Genomic DNA, 16,843 nt, shown 5'->3' with positions numbered 1-16,843 from the left:
AGAGAGCAGTCCTGGAGTTTCCATCAAAATGTCGCACTTAAGCTACAGATTGTGTAAATGCAAATATGGTTTGAAGACCCATAAACCTACCGCTCAGACATGCACACGCCTGTAACCTGACCTGAAAAACGCAGTAAATTCTGACAGGTTCACACATAAACACACATAAGGTCCCCATGGAAAGATTAGCAACACACAGATAATTGTACAGCTGGTATGTTGGTTTAAAAGCCACATTTGAGCTTTAGCAGGAATAGCATTTGCTCATCATGTCTCTGCCTTTATTTTGTCTATGCCTCACCTCCTATAAAAACACTCTTTCAGTTGACCAACTTCATATTATCCTTTCCTTCTGCTCAGTAAAACTAAGTTGTCCAAACCAGAATGCCAGTGTATGATGGAAGAAAAAGAGAGAAGCAGTGCTAGCCATTTTAAGGTTTCTAAAAATGATGCGTATTGTCTACGTCATGAGGTGTAAGCTATAAAATCTACATCACAATTTAAGCAAAGAAATGGATGATTTAGATCAAAATTAGCCCTATGGATGGAAAGTTGGGAGAGTAGCGGTTGAAAAAACTGAGATCTGTCATGCAAATCTGAAATCTCTGATTCCTAGGAATAGTACAAAATATCAGACTTTAGGGGTGAGATTTTACTACCTAAAGGTAGGCATTCAATGACGATTGGTTTAAGGGAAAGAATGGATATCTACACATTTGAAACAGAAAAAGAGGGGTTTTATGACAGTCTTTTAACTGAAAAACTATGACTTTTAAAACAGTGCTCACAAGCTTACAGTTAGTATCAGTCTTGGTTAGGACAGATTGTAGGTCAAGGGGAACTGGGAAGATGAAGGAAGATAATTAGACACAGCGTATTCGCTATTACAGAAATACAGTACTGCCTTGTAGCTATTGCAAAAACCTATGCAGAGTTCTTAGTATGCTTGTACATACACCCACGCATGTATGTTCACAGGATGTGTGTGTATACACATATTTATCTGTCTCATGGAAGGCTACAGTAAGCCCAGACTTTTGAACACTCTAGCCCTTTTTTTAAGGGCCAGCTATCTGATCTTAGCCCTTATACATCTAATCTCATTCTAGAACACATTTTTCCAAAAAGCTCAGATAAATAAGCCCCTGTAGGCTTTTTTAGAAGCATTTTAATGCAGAGCACTTTATTTGTGCCTCTATACAAGGATCTGGATAGCTAAAAAACATTTATGTATACCTGACAACTTCTGTCTGAAAGTGTAGCTTAAGGTCATACTGAAGGTTGGGGTCATGAGAACTATCACGCCAGCGGATGAGTTACAAGTAACCTGTCTTATCTTCTACAGGGCTTAATTCTATTTTATTGAAATCAATGAGACACTTGCGATTGACAGCAGTGAAACGAGGTCAGAGCCACAGCTGATATGTCTAATTAACAGGCTATATCCACTCCATCTGTCCCACAACATGCTTGAGAGAGTGTACAGGGCAAAACATCTCCATCATGGGTTGGTGCTATTCAAATCCTGAATAAAAATAACAGTGGAGTGCACACGGAGGATTTCATCCTCTGAAACATCTAATCATTCTTGCCAGCACATTTCATCAAGTTTCCATTTAGAGGAGTTTTGTGGGTAAATTACCGAGTGAAAGCTCAGATGACAAGAAATCTGTGGGTGTGCCTGTGTACATATTGTGGCAGATCCTAAAAACCCACTCTCCTCTGTAGGTGTCTGAACCTTATAATGAAATGCAGAGCTAGTTTTACTGACTCAGATAGGCATTTTCCGTTGTCTCCAGGCTATGTGTTGGGAATCTCCCTTTTAGGCTGTGTCTTGACAATACAGTAAATGGCTTTAGGGCTCCTACTGCAAGATCCCAAACCACCACAGCCACATAACTAAAACACTAATCCAATATAATAAATTCATTCTTATGGTTCAAATTTGTTCCGAAAATGCTGACAGCCTAAAACAATGCTTTATGCTGCGTGAGGTATTTATTATGTATGCCTGCCACATTAACTTCATGTTGAATTGCCTAATACTCATCTTTCCACAGCTTCTATAAAACCCATGCACGTTCCACACTATATGCTGTGGCTAATTTTAGAGAAATCCAGTCACATGCCCTTCCCTGATCTGGACCAAACTCATATTGTTGGGTAACCAGGTGGTACAGAGAACATTCATGATCATGGAACTGCAGCTTCAGAGACGGTGAAACTTAAGACAGAGAGTTTCTGTAGATGAATGTAGAAACAGTCAAGCTTGGAGAGAAGGAATGGGCCACAGCTCTTTTTGTTCTTCTGTTAATAGAAATATTGATAAAGCCAAACATCAGGAAGGGAATCTCTGTAGCTTACCTGCAGTATATTCTCCATTCAGAACAGCATGGGAAATCCACCTCCATGCCATTTTATATTACATAAAGACCATTTATATTCAATGTATATAAAATTGTGAAGCACATTCAACTATGTCACTAATCAAACTGCTACACTAAACAAGTACCCTGAAATGTCTGTATTTTCAAGCAGAATGACGTTTCAGCCTACTTTCTCACTTTCACTAGATTTATTTTGTGGCAGTTTGTGTACACACATGCACACACACACTGCCAGTTAACTGTATGGCACATGCCCATAAAGGTAACGCCTCTAGTAGTTAAGTAAACATGCCCTGGGACTGTCCTCTAGCACACAGGCCAACCAAAATGGAACAGCTAATATCTGTACTATTAAACTCTCCAAAATACGGTGATCACATCCATACTGACGCTTGGGAATGACCACTGGCCCATGCTGACTCCCTAGCCATTTCTGGGTATTGGGAGAGTGCTGGCTGGCCAAAGCCATGCTGGGACTGCTCTGCTGCCTGACGGGCACAGCGAGCTCCTTTGCTGGGGAACCTGCCCTGCCTCTCGTTAATTTACTGCCATAGATGTAGTGATAGTGTCTCCTACTGGCTGCATTCTTAAAGGAACAGGCACAAACCCAAACTTCATGCCTGAAACTCCAGTCTTCGAAAGCATGCAAAATACAAATGCATCTCTGGATTTTTAGAGCATCTAAAACAGCATCACTCAAATGGGAAGAAAAGGAAATAAATCATTAAAACATCCATAGCTTAACATCTGAATTACAAAGTCCCATCCAAAACCTATCTCTAGGTTATACAAAGGTGTTTTTAAAAAAGGTAGCAACCTATTGCATTATTTCGCTTTTAAAACAGTAAGGCTAACAGGACTGCTCAGAGCTATAACGAAATCACAGGAAGCAAAGTGTTCAGGACTTTGCTCAACTGCCCGAAGACAAGCATGGGTATCAGATGGATCAGACTCAATCTCATTTATCCTTTGGGTCCTTTCACACCCTATAAAAGTATAGGAAATGCTTAAATGCACTATCTTCATAGGTTCAACCTACTAGATACTCAGCACTTTGCCACAATGAGAGGATTTCTGTGAATATGAACTAACAACAAATGGATCTTTGAACCACACTAAGGACTCAAAAAAGGTGATGCTAGCACAGAGCAAAGGGCCGCTTTGCCCAGTATCCCACCTGCTCTAGCTCAGATGTTTAGACAGAGAACAATGAGTGACCCAGAACAGTATCAGTAGTTGGTTCTAGCCTTTCCTTCCTGAACAACTTACTTATTTTCAGTATCCAACTCCAGCTACAGACCAAAAATCTTGGTACTGAGATTAGTATCAGGGGATTTTGTGAAAGGAAGACTTAGCAGTCATGGTACCAGTCAGTGTATACTGCAGTAAGCCAAAGCTGCAGTAGTTGGAACTATAGCAAGGTAGACCCAGAAGTTCACATGGGCTTGATTTTGCCATGTTTAGAAATATTACCTTTTTCATTTACAACTGACCGTAGTTTCCAGCTGTCTACCAGCCTCTTGGAACAGAACATTTTGGACAGCAAATGTCTATTCATGTATCAGCCTAACTAAGACACTGACAAAAAAATAACAACTGGAAAGGGGCAGAGAAGGAAGTCTCCTTTCCTAGCAAATCCTGGCTCTAAGTGGCCACTGCTTCCTGAGAACAGGATACAGACTTGCCTCCTTCTGTGGATATATCAGCGCTTTTTGTTGTTGGCCAGATAACCTGTGATACTCCTGAAATCCCCAATTTGGAGATTTTACATAAGCTTCCCTGTGAAAGGAGAAATAACCCAACATGCAAATGACTGTGGTTGGAATAGTTCTAGCACAACAAAATAATGACTTTCAATACAAGCATGGCACGCAGCTTGACCAATGTGTCTATCTGAACATCACAAGAGCCACCAGGCATAAAACTGGAGCACATACAGTCAGATTACCCTATGCTTCACCTCTCCTTTCCCTTGTCCCCATCTCCACCAGGTCTTTCTCCGCGTACCTGTGTGCGCCTGATACACGCTGCTCTGCTTGAAGCAATGGAAACTCCCTGCTACCTGTCTTTTTTTCCACTGTGCCGGTAGAAAACCTTTCTTGAGCCAGGTCCAGTTGCTCCAGAATTCGCTTTCCCTGATGATCCTTACGGTGCCTGAGTTTGCTGAGCTGTAGGCTGGAGTGTAAGGCTTATCTCTATCCTCAGCTTTTTACCTGAGGGAAGGGAAGGATGGCAATTCAGTTTTGGAAGAGGATGTCACTGGTAAAAAGGAGTTGACAAGTGAAATGAATCCCACTCAACTGGTTCTCTGCACATCCTTCAGCTATCACCAAGCATCAGTTGAAACACACCAAGTGAGCAGTTTCCGCTTGTCTTAATCTAGGTGAATTTCCTAAAAGGTTTGACAGCAAAAGCTAAAGTTTTTTTCTGTTATTACACTGACAATTTAGCTCTGTCCAATAAGGAAAGTAAAAACACGCATCTGTTGAAGCCTTACTTGTTCTACCTCTCTCATCTTTTTTAGTCCACTTGTTCAGACAACTTCTTTTAAAACCACCTCTCTCTGAACACATTTAAAACCTCCTTCTCATCTGAAGTTGACAGATCCCTCTAACACAGCCACCTCTCTCCTCATGTCTCTCCTTATTAAACCCTTGCACAACACATCCCGTGTTCCCCCACCAGTCCAAAACAAGCCTGGAACAACCTCCTTTATTTGGTAACGAAAACAGCAGGTAGCCAGAGCGCTCGGAGGACAGCGAGAGTTGGGGTAGTCCTGGGAAACAGAAGGGACAGAGAACAGCGAGCTGCAAGCAGAGAGATGCAGGTCATTTCCTCGGGCTGGGATCCTCCTCCTCCTCCTCATGGCTCCCTGTATTTGTTGACAGTACCTAGTTAAGTGATTTCACTGCCAGAGGAAATGCTAAAGGGCAGATTCAACCGCTGGGCTGCTACTGAACCAGGAATGTGCAAATTTGGAGTAGAAATTCCCCGAGAAGGCAGGACGGGAGGGATGGGTAAGTGGGCTGCCATTGCCACCACCGCGTGACAGCTCTCGTGCACCCGAAGGGCCCCACAGATGTGCCCCGTCAGGCCTGGGGACCATCCTTTCCCCGAAGCAAGCGGAGGTAACACCTCCCAACCTTCTCGCTCCCCAGCCCGCAGCGCCAGGCCGCTCGGTGGGGAGCGAGGCCCTTCCTCGCCCAGGTGCGGGGAAGCCTGCGCCCACACACACCCCGGACATGTGTCGGGCGGTTTAGATCAGCTCAGCAAGCCTCGCAGCCGGAGGGACCCACGAGCGACGTACACAGAGCTTCCTCTTGCACTCTGTCCTCAGAGAGTCCCATCCAGGGCAGATCATACTGATCCAACCTGACAACATCCAAGGGATAAAGGGGAGGACTCACACCAGACGCAGCCTAATGCTGGCTGGTATTACAAGAGGGCAACCAGAGATCAAAGAAACCTTTTCTTTCCTACTACCGGCTACTCCTCCATAAGCCAAACACGCCCCCAGCCCCCTCGGAGCCACGACGTGGCTGATCCTGCCTCATTCCCAGGTAGGGAGAGAGGTTTCCCTCCCAGGGACCTTGCCACGGCTGAGCTGGCCTTGCTTTCCTTTAAACGTCCTATATAACCCTTCGCCCTTCCCAGCATTTCTCCTGCTAGCGCTGTAATACATTTGGCACAAATACGCAATATTGCAAAACTCCTCAAGAAGTTGGATTTGTCTGATGCCTTTTTTTTGGGGGGGGGGCGGTGAAGGGGGAAAGCTGCTCGGCTGTCTTTAAGCTATATACGATCATGATTTTAAGAGGCAGCTCCTGCCTCCACGGCCCGCGCTGGCCAGGCACCGGGACGCCGCGGCTCCCGGGCAGGTGGTGCGAGCCCGGCCCGGCCCGGCCTCCCCTCGGGGGGACGGGGAAAGGCAGACCGTCCCCGCGGCTCAGACCTGGAAGGCTTTCTTCCCTCCTCTCCCCTCCCCTCCCGCCTCGCCGCGCCCCTCACCTGTCCGCCGAGGCCATGGTGCCGCCGGGGGCGCGGGCGTCCGCGCCGGCTGTGCGGGAGCGTGTCCGTCCGTCCGCGTGTGCGTGTGAGCGCCAGCGAGAGAGGGAGGGAGGCAGGAAGGCGGCGAGGAGGGAGGGAGGGAGGGAAGGAGGGGGGAGGTGGGGGCGCCTTCACACCGGCATGGTGCCGGCCGCGGCGGGATTGGAGGGCTCTAGCCGCCGGGCGGTGGATTTGCGGCCGCCCCGCTCTATTTCAGGCGAGGGCTGACATCACCGCCGCGCCGCTCCTACGAACCCCCGGCCGCGCGTGCAGGGCGGGCGAGGGCGCCGGGGGGAGCAGCCCCCGCGGCGGGGGCAGGGCCGCGGCGACCGTTACCGCTACCTGCCGCGCGCGGGGCCGCCGAAACGGCCCGCGGCGCTGCCGGGCGCCCCCGGGCGGGCCGCGCTGCCGGGCGGGTCGGGCCTGCCCTGGGGGACCGCGGCGGGGCGGGGGGCGCGGCCCGCCCTCCGGCGGCGGCGGCGGCGGCGGCGGCGGCGGCGGCGGCGGCGGCGGCGCGGGGCGGTGCTGCCCCCTGGCGGGCAGGCGGCGGCGGCGCGCGCGGCCCCACCTGCCGCGGCGGCGGGAGCGCGGCGTCGCCCGGCGGAGCCCGCCGCGGCCAGGGGGAGCCGCCAGCGGCAGGGGAGCGGGCAGGCGGGGGCGGCCCGGTGCTGCCAGCGCCCGCCGCGGAAAACTGCGGGGCGCAGGTCACGCTGCGTTTTCCAGGCCCGAAGGACGGGAGGTTTCCCTGGGTTTCCCAGGAGAGGCGCCGCCGGGGCAGTCCCGTCGGGGCCAGCCAGGGCGGGCCACCAACTTGCAGGTGCTCCTGAGGCGTGCGCCAGCTGCTGCTGTTCTCGCTATTCTTCATCTGCACTCTCTTGCCTTTGCAAGTAATGTAACCCAGGCACAGCCCCCACACCGCACAAAGGGCGAGACACGAAGCCATCGGAGTGAGGAAGGGAGCGGGGGGCGGTTTTCTCCTTTCTCTCCTCACAGCCTTTTCAGCGTGCCTGGCTCTTTTCCTCGGGGGGAAGATGCATTGCTCTCCCTGTTGTGCTATTTCACACCCTTTCTCCAACAGATGGCACAGATCCTCACCTGTTTAAAAAAGAGATGGTTGAAATAGTTTTGCGTCTTAAAAATAGATCCTAGCTATCAAAAGGATTAGTGATTCCAGCTCGGTTTGTGTTTTTTTTTTTTTAAAAAAAAACCACATTCATCTGCTGTTTCTCCTCACTAGTGGAGCTGCACCTCAGCCTTTGTTCTGCTCAGGCTGTGGGTATGGAGCTGCTGTGAACCAGCCTGCCAGACGGGATGGACGAGCCGATCTAAGGGGCTGTTTCTATCTGTAATTCCTACAAATGCTAGGCATTGTATGGGTGCGTAGGTGTATGTGTATGGCTGTCCATGTGTATGTGTGAATATATACGTCACGTGAAAATAGAAATACATTATATTTGCATTTAAAGATAAGTCAGAATTGAATGTAGGATTCAAGCATCATCAAAGTTAAGGTGCAGAAGCAGACCCAAATGCTACAGTTAATTTCTCTTTCTGTAAAGAACTACACTAAAATGAAGCTGGGATACAGTGAAACCTGACCTTTTTCTTCTTTCTGTTTTCTCTGAATAGACTCTCTAAATAGAATAGAAGTTTCTCTGCAAAAATATACTTTTGTGCAATATACAGCTGGATTGCTGCTGCCCAAGGCCAGCAGCCTCTAGATATCCATTGCCGGATCTATGAGTGGTTGAAACTAAATGGGGAGACAGAGAATTCAACACAGAGAAGTCAGAGGACCAGTGAGTACCAGGCCCAACTGATCTTTTGAAAAAGGAGATGAATCAGAGCTAGAATTAACATAGGGCTGGAATTAACACAGGCTTTTTGCTGACCTGTGTGGACTGTAAAGCTCTCAACCGGACAAATCCTAGGGGAGAAAAAAAATTAAAGCCTATTCTTTTCTTATCTCAGTTGTAGCAGGGGAGAGCAAAAAGAACCAGGTCCTTCATGGTTTCTGCTTTGGGAGAGAGTTTCTCTTACCAGGAGAGCAGAGACTCTCCTTTCGTTTACTCATGGAAGAGCTCTCACTGAGCAAACCATGCTCCAGTAAACAATCATATTTCTTTCTCATTCTTTCATTTCATTCTTCATATTAGTGTTAGGAAGAAACACATGTTGACCTGCAAGTTCACCGCCCTCCAAAACTGTCACCTAATTACCTCTAACCCGTTCTGTCAGAGTGGGAGCACCACACATTCCTTGGCACATGTTCCTCCTGGTGGAGGAGTGAAACACATCTGATTTTTCACGTTTAATTCATAGTTTTGTTGCTGTGGTTGCCACGCAGTTTGTGAGCCAAGCATAATCTCCTGGCAGGAGGAGATAGACAAACAACATAAGCAGAGAAGTAATTCACTGTGGTTGTAGAGCTTAAGCTTTTGGACTCAAGAAACAGATCATCTTGTCCTACTGCCAGTGAAAATAAGCGAAGTGCAAAAGCGTAACACTAAGTCCTTTTGCCCATGAAAACAAAATAAATTACATGGTGCTACCTCCAATACTAATTGCCCTTTTAGCAATAATTTTCACATTCATAAGTAGGTGGAAACTACTGAGTGCTAAGAAACTCTAAAGAAGATTTTCACAGCATCAGAGAAATCGGAGCTGAAAACAGATTTGTCAGCTTATAACGGCTGTAGTCATGCAATAGTCTAGGCAGAACACGACTTCAGGAAATCCGAGTCTTTCCTGGTGGGAGCACTAAGTCCTTTCATCACATCCTCAGCCTTCACATCTGACTGTTGTCTGTATGCTTGGTTTAGGCACGGTAGTAATTTTGAGGTCCTACAAATTCCAGGGTGTCATAGATGATCTGTTGAGGCGTCATTACTGGTGGGAGACATTCCACTGCTCCCTCTCCCCAACCTTATCTGAGGCTTATCTCCAATCTTTAGCCACTACTGAACAGGGGAGAATGATTTAGTGAATGAGCAATGATAAGGAACATGAGGAGACCAAAGTCTCTCTGCCAGACAACATGCCCAGGGGAGAATCTTATGCTCTGATGCCAAACAATCCAGTCAAGAAAAACCTCTGCCAAGAATGAGAACTGAACATTATTTCTCATGCTGAAAGGCTACAGGGGACTTACTTTGCCACAGACGTATGTGACCTGATGGCAACCAGAACTTTTCATGTCTTAAGGAGAGCCTCTCCCAAGGCATCCATAGGTCTTTGAAATAATCCACATGGGAAGAGCTTTTAAAAAGCGTGTTTCAGGTTTTCATCTGTTCAGAGTATGAGGTGGGAGAGAACTCCTCAGATACATTTCATTGCAATGGCTCATATACAGCAATAGCAGCACTGGATATATTAAGAAAAAAAAAGATGCTGGTTATTTATGCAGTAATTGAATTTTGTGCTAATTCTGCCTCTCAGTGTGCCTGAAGAGTCCCAAGTGAGAGACACATGCAAACAGGCAAGGGCAGTAGATAGCCCCTAGAGCGTGACACAGATAAAGCAACATGGAATCTAAATAATGTCAGACATGGGTATGTAGGTTAAAAAAACCAAACCTTAGTTTATTTAAATGTTTAAAGTACTTGGGAGGGAAAAAGATTACATTGTACTATGGCAATACAGACAGCACATACCATAACAAGCTCATCCATCGTAATGAATTCAGGCTACTCTTCCAGCTTCCTAGTCCTCTCAATCACAGAGATCTTTGGGAAAGGCTCACTGTCGATTTCTCTAGGGGACTCCGTACTACAGAATAATTTTAGAGAGAACTTGCTGTCCTGTTTCGGTATGTCAGACTCAGGAGCAGAGCATCATCCTCCCACCAGGGGAGAAAGCCAAAATATGTCAAAACACTCCATGCACTGGGACCCTCTGTCATGGGTTAAGAGTAGCCTGATGGAACAGCTGATCCTAGGACAAATTACCAGGGTGTCTTCCTTAACCTTATCCCAGATGTGGCTCATCACTGGGATGAGAAGCCTAACGCAGCAGAGACTGTGAGAGATATTATGATAGTTATAAAATGCCATTTCCAGACACATCTTTTTATTTCAGGTTCTTCTCAATCCAGTCTTTGAAAGGAAGAGCTTTGGTGTAGCCACTGTAGAGTTCGAGGCTGCAAGTTTTATCATAACCCCAGCTCACTAATCCCATCAGATGCCACCTTAGCTCAGGAGATGCTTTTCCTGGCAAAGGTATGGCTGCAATCCCACCAGTCTCAGCAGGGCAGATATTAGAAAAGGCTGTGTGGTCCTGCTTGGCACAGAACATGCTGTCAGTGATGCTGACCTGTATCCCATTATCTTCATACTGTTGTTCACACAACAGTGAGTCCACCATCCGAACAACTCCCATGCGGACTGTGTCATTCTTGTATCCAGGATCTTTAACATCAGCCAATACCTTCCAGCCAGTAACCATTATTTTTAAATCCTCTGTGGATGAAGTCAAGTCATGAGAAGATGCCAAGCAAACGGGTTGAACACGACTGCTGATTCTGGCTTTGTCCAAGAGTTTTATGATAGCTATGTCAGAATCAAGTAATATAGGGTCATAATTGGGATGCACTATGATGGCAGAAATCTGGGGAGGAACCAGAGTAGGAAGAATTGTAGGGTTAACAGCAGTGGAAAAATCAGCAACACTCTTTCCATATTTCTACAACTTATTTTAGCTTATTTTGCATTCTTCTCCTCCCCCCTTACTCCCAAAATATTATCTCATCATAGAGCTCACTCAAATGACTGCTTCCAAATCAAAAACATGCAAAGAGATCAAGCATCTTCTTGTAAGGGCTTTTTTGGGGCAGTTTCAGGCCAGTTTCTATTGTGTGAAACTCCTCTTAATGAAATGCAATCAAAGACATCTTCACCAAAGTGGGGAGTTAATATGCAGTTCGAGATTTTCCACCATTTACTGAAAATATTTTGCCTGCCATGTCATCTTCAGTCTGTAGAATTAGAATTTGGGGGGTAGGGGGGAGGACTTTGAATTAAAATGTCGTCTTCTTTTTGTAATCCACCTATCTTCCACTCCCCCAAAAGGACAGTAGCAGTATATAACATAATGCTGGGGTCAAACCTTATCATTCTTATAAGGAAAGATTGTCAAAAAATAATACATCTAAGAAGATCAGGAAAAGTTGCAATTAGGGAAAGAAACCAAAAAGCTGCATATAAAATAATAATCAAATTAACCATAACTCACTGGATAAAATGCATTCATGAATTCACATATTCCCCCACTCCAAAAAAAGAGACAAAGCTGAAATTCCTGTATTTCAACCTTTCTAGTTTTAATTCAAGCAAACCATTCTGGTGAGCCTGAGGTGCTATTTTTGGAGCTGAAGTCAGCTACAAACTTGTTTAGAGTTTGGCAGTCTCTTTAGAGTCTACTCAGTGTTAGGACTGAGATGTGAAATGTACTCATGGTGTCAAACCAGGACCTAGAGCACAGGTGTCTCCCTATAAATAATGCTAATCGCTACTGACAGTAGCAGGCACCTCTTCTCCTTTTTTTCTGGCAATATCAGTCAAGATCTAATGGCCCACAGAATCTGAACTATTTTCTTAGTCATCAGTGTTAGGGGGAGTCATGTGAGCTGGGCAGTGTAAGGGAAATTTAATGCACTGCAGCATGTGCCCTCCTTGTGCCATGACAGTTCTGAGAGTTGAGTCTCTAGGAATGCATTTCAAAGAACAGTGTGTAAAACAGTATTTTGTCTGAAGGATGATCTCTTTTTCCCCATACAGGATGAATGTGATCAACATGTGTCTGTGCTAATCATTTTCCGCTCCCACCAGACTTACCCGCAGGTTCTGGAGGGTCTTTTCATCTCTGTCATCATCTCTGTAGAATTTCCCCAGAACCACCTTGAGTTCAGCTGTCTTGAGTACGATGGCCTTGCCCAGGTCCGTGACGCAGTGAGCTGCCACCACCACAGTGCGCTCGTTCACCAAGGCCCCGCTGCAGATAAGGATCCATGTCCCTTTCCGGAGGCTGCTCTCCTTCACCCCGTTGGCTGTCCGATAGATCGCCGCTTGCCAGGGCCACCTGGTAGAGGTCACTGTCTTTTGAAGAGTGATGTTTTCTGCTTTTCCGCAGACTGAGGAAACATGAACCAAGAGTGAGGTAATGTCTCTTCCTCTTTGAAGAATCTGGGTGTCACTCTTTCTTGATTCCTGCTTAGGATGTGCCTCAAGGAACCAAAGTGCAATGGTTAGCACGAGGCACAGCTTTCCTATTAACCTTTAGCTTTTACCTGCAAAATTCTAGTATGAGTATATTTCATATAGCTGTAAAGTAAAAGACATTCCTTTTTTCCATTATTATCTGAATTCCTGGCTAATGTAAGAATGGAGGTTTAGCACTTGAGCAGGTGAATTTTCATGACAACCTTTTCAAGCTGCACTATAATGAGATAACTACATAAGGAGAGAACACCACTGATTCCTGCCTATACTAAAATCATCTCATACCAGCAGTGTACTAAAACCTGTCCTAGGCAGTCACAGGGTAACTGTGGGATCATCTCCTAGAACTGACCTTGACACAGCTGCGTCCGTTCCTATAAGGACAGACTTCTCTTGCAGCAAAACCCTGAAGCAAATGCACATAAATCAACAGCCATCTCGAGGAAAATAAAAAGAGAAAGCCATGCCTTGCCCTAGGAATGTATTACCCTGGCTTAGGTCTGGGGTGAAATTTTCCATAGTCGGAAAGGTTTACTTCAGTTCAAAGAGTTGCATCATGTGGTCACATTTTTTAATTTCCCTTAGGACAAATGGGTTTTTCTGGGATGCAGTGTTTATGTGCCCATAGCCAAAAGGAGTGAGTGAAATACTTCTCAGTACCTGGGATGATCTCAAAGCAAAACCACAGATAATAACTCTGAGAATCTGTATAATGTTAGGATCTACCTTCCACAGTTTGCTTGATGTCAGTAGTGAGTCATACCAAATGTCGCAATGTTATTATCCTGACTTACTATGTGCACTAGCTCTGGATAAGATTTCATCTGATCTTATATTTTGCAATATGAGCCCTTCCTTAGCAGGATATATTAAAGGAAGAGCCTTTTTATAATGCAGACTTTCCATTCTATTGCTTAAACCTTGATGTTTTCTTAAGCTGTGTGCCAAAGTATAGAGATGAAAGAAAAATCACATTTGCAGTAAATAAAACAGGAAAACATGAGATGATAACTGGAAAATGTTTTCAGATCATGAGAGAACCCCATTATGCCTTTTGCTCAATAAAAGAGTAGAAAAAATGATGGCAAATTATAGTACTGAAAGCCTCATCCCTTTACTATCACCTACAGAAGTTCTACTGGTGGGTAAAAAGAGCCATATATCTTGCAAGCTTTATTGCTCCTATTTCCCATCTGGAAGCATAGATAGCCCACAGTGTTCGGACTCTCTAATTATCCAAGATGAATACACGTCCCGTTCCCCCCTCTGCCAAGAGGTGTGCACATTTTTTTCCCATAGAGACTCACTTGGAACACACACAGGGGCCCTCCCACTCCATTTTCCTGTCTTTAGACAAGTCCTCCTGCTGCTACCCAGGCGGCGGTAGAAAGGAGAAATGCATTCATACTGCAGCTGAGTGTGCAGATGCTGGTACCCCAGGGGCAGGTCTCCAAATGGCAGTGCTGGTTTCTTGGTTGGATAGATTTCAAGCTTTTGCTTGCTGAATGCAGATGAGTAAAGCTGATGCAAAGGTGTTTCCCTGTTTCAACACAAAAAGAACACAGGGTAATAATAATAATATGACAAAAACAATCCTTACCGTAGATTTATCACCAGCTGTGTTAAATAGCATTTAAAAACATAAGCAGTTAGCTTGCTTGTGAAAGAATAAGGCAAAAAAAAAAAAAAAACCTTCCAACATAGTTTAGTGATATTCCCATTTACATCTCTGATATTTTGTTTATTTTTAGGTATATGCATATCTTTGTCTACAACATATCTATTTGTGTGTCTTTTTGATTTTCATTTTACAGTTTCTGGATTGTATCCAGTTGCTTCTGAATGTGGAACAGTTCCTGCCATTCACAAAAGGACTGGGATAGCATGTTTTTAACAGAGAAATTACACTGGAAGTTGGCATTGCCATAATTACTTCTCCCTGGAGAGGAGTTAGACACATCTTTTCTCTGGTGAACATTTTAATAGGAAGCATTAGAAATCGATTCAGATTAAATCATGTTGATAAAGTTCCTTGATTTAGCAATTAACAGAGATAATTACTTCACCACAGAGACTTCATAATTGCAATAAGCACTAAGCTTCCATTTAGAAATTGTACTGATTAGCTGAAACATGGCACATAATTAAAAAAATAAATACATGCATCAGCCTGGATATGGACCATGAAGTTGACTACAGTCATACTGAAATCTTCACTTAGAACATGCCCCTTGCACTAATGCTTAAAACTTCCTATCTCCAGAAAAAGCTATTTACATCTGCAAAATTGAGCAGGAAATTAATTTCCCTTGAGATTTCTGGTACTGCCTGCATCCAGAAAAGCCCTAAGAATGGATTTTTCACGTGGCAATTCCATTTCTGGTTGCAGAGAGAGACAGACTGTCTCCATCACATAGAATCTGTGAGATGATATATGACAGCACTCAAGGAAGGCAAAGTTACTAAGAATGAGAGCAATGGCAAGTTTCTCTGATTTTGGAAGAGAGATGAGAGGTGCTGTGTGTTCACACTCAGACTGTCTGGGTCCAATTCCCTACTTACATGTGACCTTGCATTATCACATAATCCATACTTTGCCTCACTATTATTCTATAAAATTGAAATACTACTGCAAGAGATAAAAACAGTTCACAAATGAGAGATGCCATCATGGTGCTGTAGAGGTGGGGACATATATTTGCTCTCATGCAGCAGGTTTAAGCAATCTGAAACATTTAGCATAAGATGACCTGTGTTCAAAAATGAATGAAGAAATTTAAGGAAAAATAAATCTCCTGATGGCTACTAAAATCTCCTGATGGCTTCCTAGGGCCATCTCTAAGATCCTAAGCCACAGACAGCTGGAGAGTGGGAGAGTATTCGGGGGGAAGTATGTGCTTTCCTTGTTCCTAAAGTCTTCTGTAGGCATCTGCTACTGGCCATTGCCAGAGACAGGATAGGGCTTGAGCTGGACATTTATTTGGACCTGGTATGGCTGTACTTAAGACCAAAGATGAGAACAGTTCTTGCACTGCATCTAAAAATAAATGAATCCTGCACTGCAAAAAGACACTGAAATGAAAAATAATTACTTGGACAAAAATGAACCTGAACACCGCAGCATAGCTAGAAAGATTCGGACTGGGCTCATTTCAAGAAACCAGCAAAAGGGCACAGCCAGACACTGTCTGATTTTTCATTCTTTCCCCCTCTCCTACTCTCCTTCCTCCTCTCCCCCATCCCCATCCCAAACCCAACTTTATATCAATTGTACTGCATTGCTTTGGACAGTGAAACCTAACGGAAGCAGATTACACTGTGCTGTCCCCACTCATTTCTTCACTAAGATGCCATGTTTCCATATTTTAAAACACATCACTAGCCTCAAGGAATTTTTCTGAGATCGTTCTTGTTGTCTGTCACAGGCTTGCAAGCCTAATTCCAGCATCACGCAGTACTTTGCACATCTCCAGCTGTGCATAAACTTCTTGGCTGCCTCCAGCAGCTTGCAAACCTGTGCTTAATCAGACCTCCCCTCCCAGTAGCTGTCATTGCTCCGTTATCAGGGGAGCTCACACCAACCATTTTGCAGGAATGGCTGCTCAGTCGGGCTAAGGCACACAGGGCGGAAAGGAGAGGAGGGAAAAAGCAATCACGTTTTTCTTAAAACTGTAGTTGAGATATTGCATTCTCACCTTGACTGAACCTGCATTGGAAGCACTTTCTGTCTCACCAGGTCAGAGATCTTTGGCTCTCTGCAGGCTAGAAAAAATACAATGTTGCACAGTCCTTTTCCACATTCAGAGCTCAAATGTTATGGTTCATATACCTTTCCACCCTTTCCTGTTGCTAGCAATAGTCGATTGGATTAAGGAAAGAGGGAGTCAATTATTTGCATTAAAATAAAGATAGGCCATAAAGCCTAAAACTTTAGAAAAATACTTCTCCACAGATCTCCAGATCTATCCCAACCCTGGAAGCAATTGAGCGTCTTCTGCATTGGGCACTTTAAGTCATGAGGGAAGATTTCACTGTCAGCATTTGAATGCCAGATTTATACCACTACAACTGACAGTTTGGAGTCTGAGCAAACTTTTGCAAAAACAGAATTATACGTAAATTATTCAGTGTCCACCTCTCTAGCAACACAAAGCTAATCCCAGGCATACAGAGAAAGGCAGCAGGGTATTAGAG

The 16,843-nt window shown here is 45.0% G+C and overlaps 2 protein-coding genes and 1 long non-coding RNA gene across 8 annotated transcripts in view; 1 reads left to right on the top strand and 2 right to left on the bottom strand.

Moving 5' to 3' along the window:
• The window catches only part of SLC1A2 (solute carrier family 1 member 2), a 100,274-nt gene extending 93,365 nt beyond the window's left edge, over positions 1 to 6,909 (bottom strand). The window contains exons 1-2 of one of the 3 annotated variants that reach the window (XM_064512782.1): positions 6,396 to 6,909; positions 4,395 to 4,600 (exon numbers count right to left, since the gene is read on the bottom strand). Coding sequence is in view for 1 of the 3 variants with exons in the window: in XM_026099952.2 (XP_025955737.1) it covers positions 6,396 to 6,412 (17 nt within the window). In the remaining 2 variants the exon portion in view is untranslated. Of the gene's footprint in view, positions 1 to 4,394; positions 4,601 to 4,688; positions 4,744 to 6,395 lie in introns of those variants that run through there. The other 2 variants (XM_064512783.1, XM_026099952.2) reach the window with 2 other exon arrangements.
• A 151-nt stretch (positions 6,910 to 7,060) lies between these two features.
• Positions 7,061 to 14,837, top strand: LOC112983095 (uncharacterized). The gene is made up of 3 exons (XR_010389429.1): positions 7,061 to 7,138; positions 12,209 to 12,587; positions 14,464 to 14,837. It is a non-coding gene; the product is annotated as an uncharacterized LOC112983095 (long non-coding RNA).
• PAMR1 (peptidase domain containing associated with muscle regeneration 1) overlaps positions 9,991 to 16,843 on the bottom strand; it is a 56,816-nt gene continuing 49,963 nt past the window's right edge. For all 4 annotated transcript variants that reach the window (XM_026099946.2, XM_026099947.2, XM_064512780.1 and 1 more), the window contains 4 exons: positions 16,345 to 16,411; positions 13,957 to 14,189; positions 12,266 to 12,561; positions 9,991 to 11,039 (listed from right to left, as the gene is read on the bottom strand). In XM_026099946.2, coding sequence (XP_025955731.1) covers positions 10,503 to 11,039; positions 12,266 to 12,561; positions 13,957 to 14,189; positions 16,345 to 16,411 — 1,133 coding nt within the window. In that variant the 3' untranslated portion in view covers positions 9,991 to 10,502. The remainder of the gene's footprint in view (positions 11,040 to 12,265; positions 12,562 to 13,956; positions 14,190 to 16,344; positions 16,412 to 16,843) is intronic.

This window comes from Dromaius novaehollandiae, chromosome 5, assembly GCF_036370855.1.
Source record: "Dromaius novaehollandiae isolate bDroNov1 chromosome 5, bDroNov1.hap1, whole genome shotgun sequence".
Lineage (NCBI taxonomy): Eukaryota > Metazoa > Chordata > Aves > Casuariiformes > Dromaiidae > Dromaius > Dromaius novaehollandiae.
Note: the sequence above shows the minus strand (reverse complement) of the source record. Positions and strands in the feature narration are given on the sequence as shown.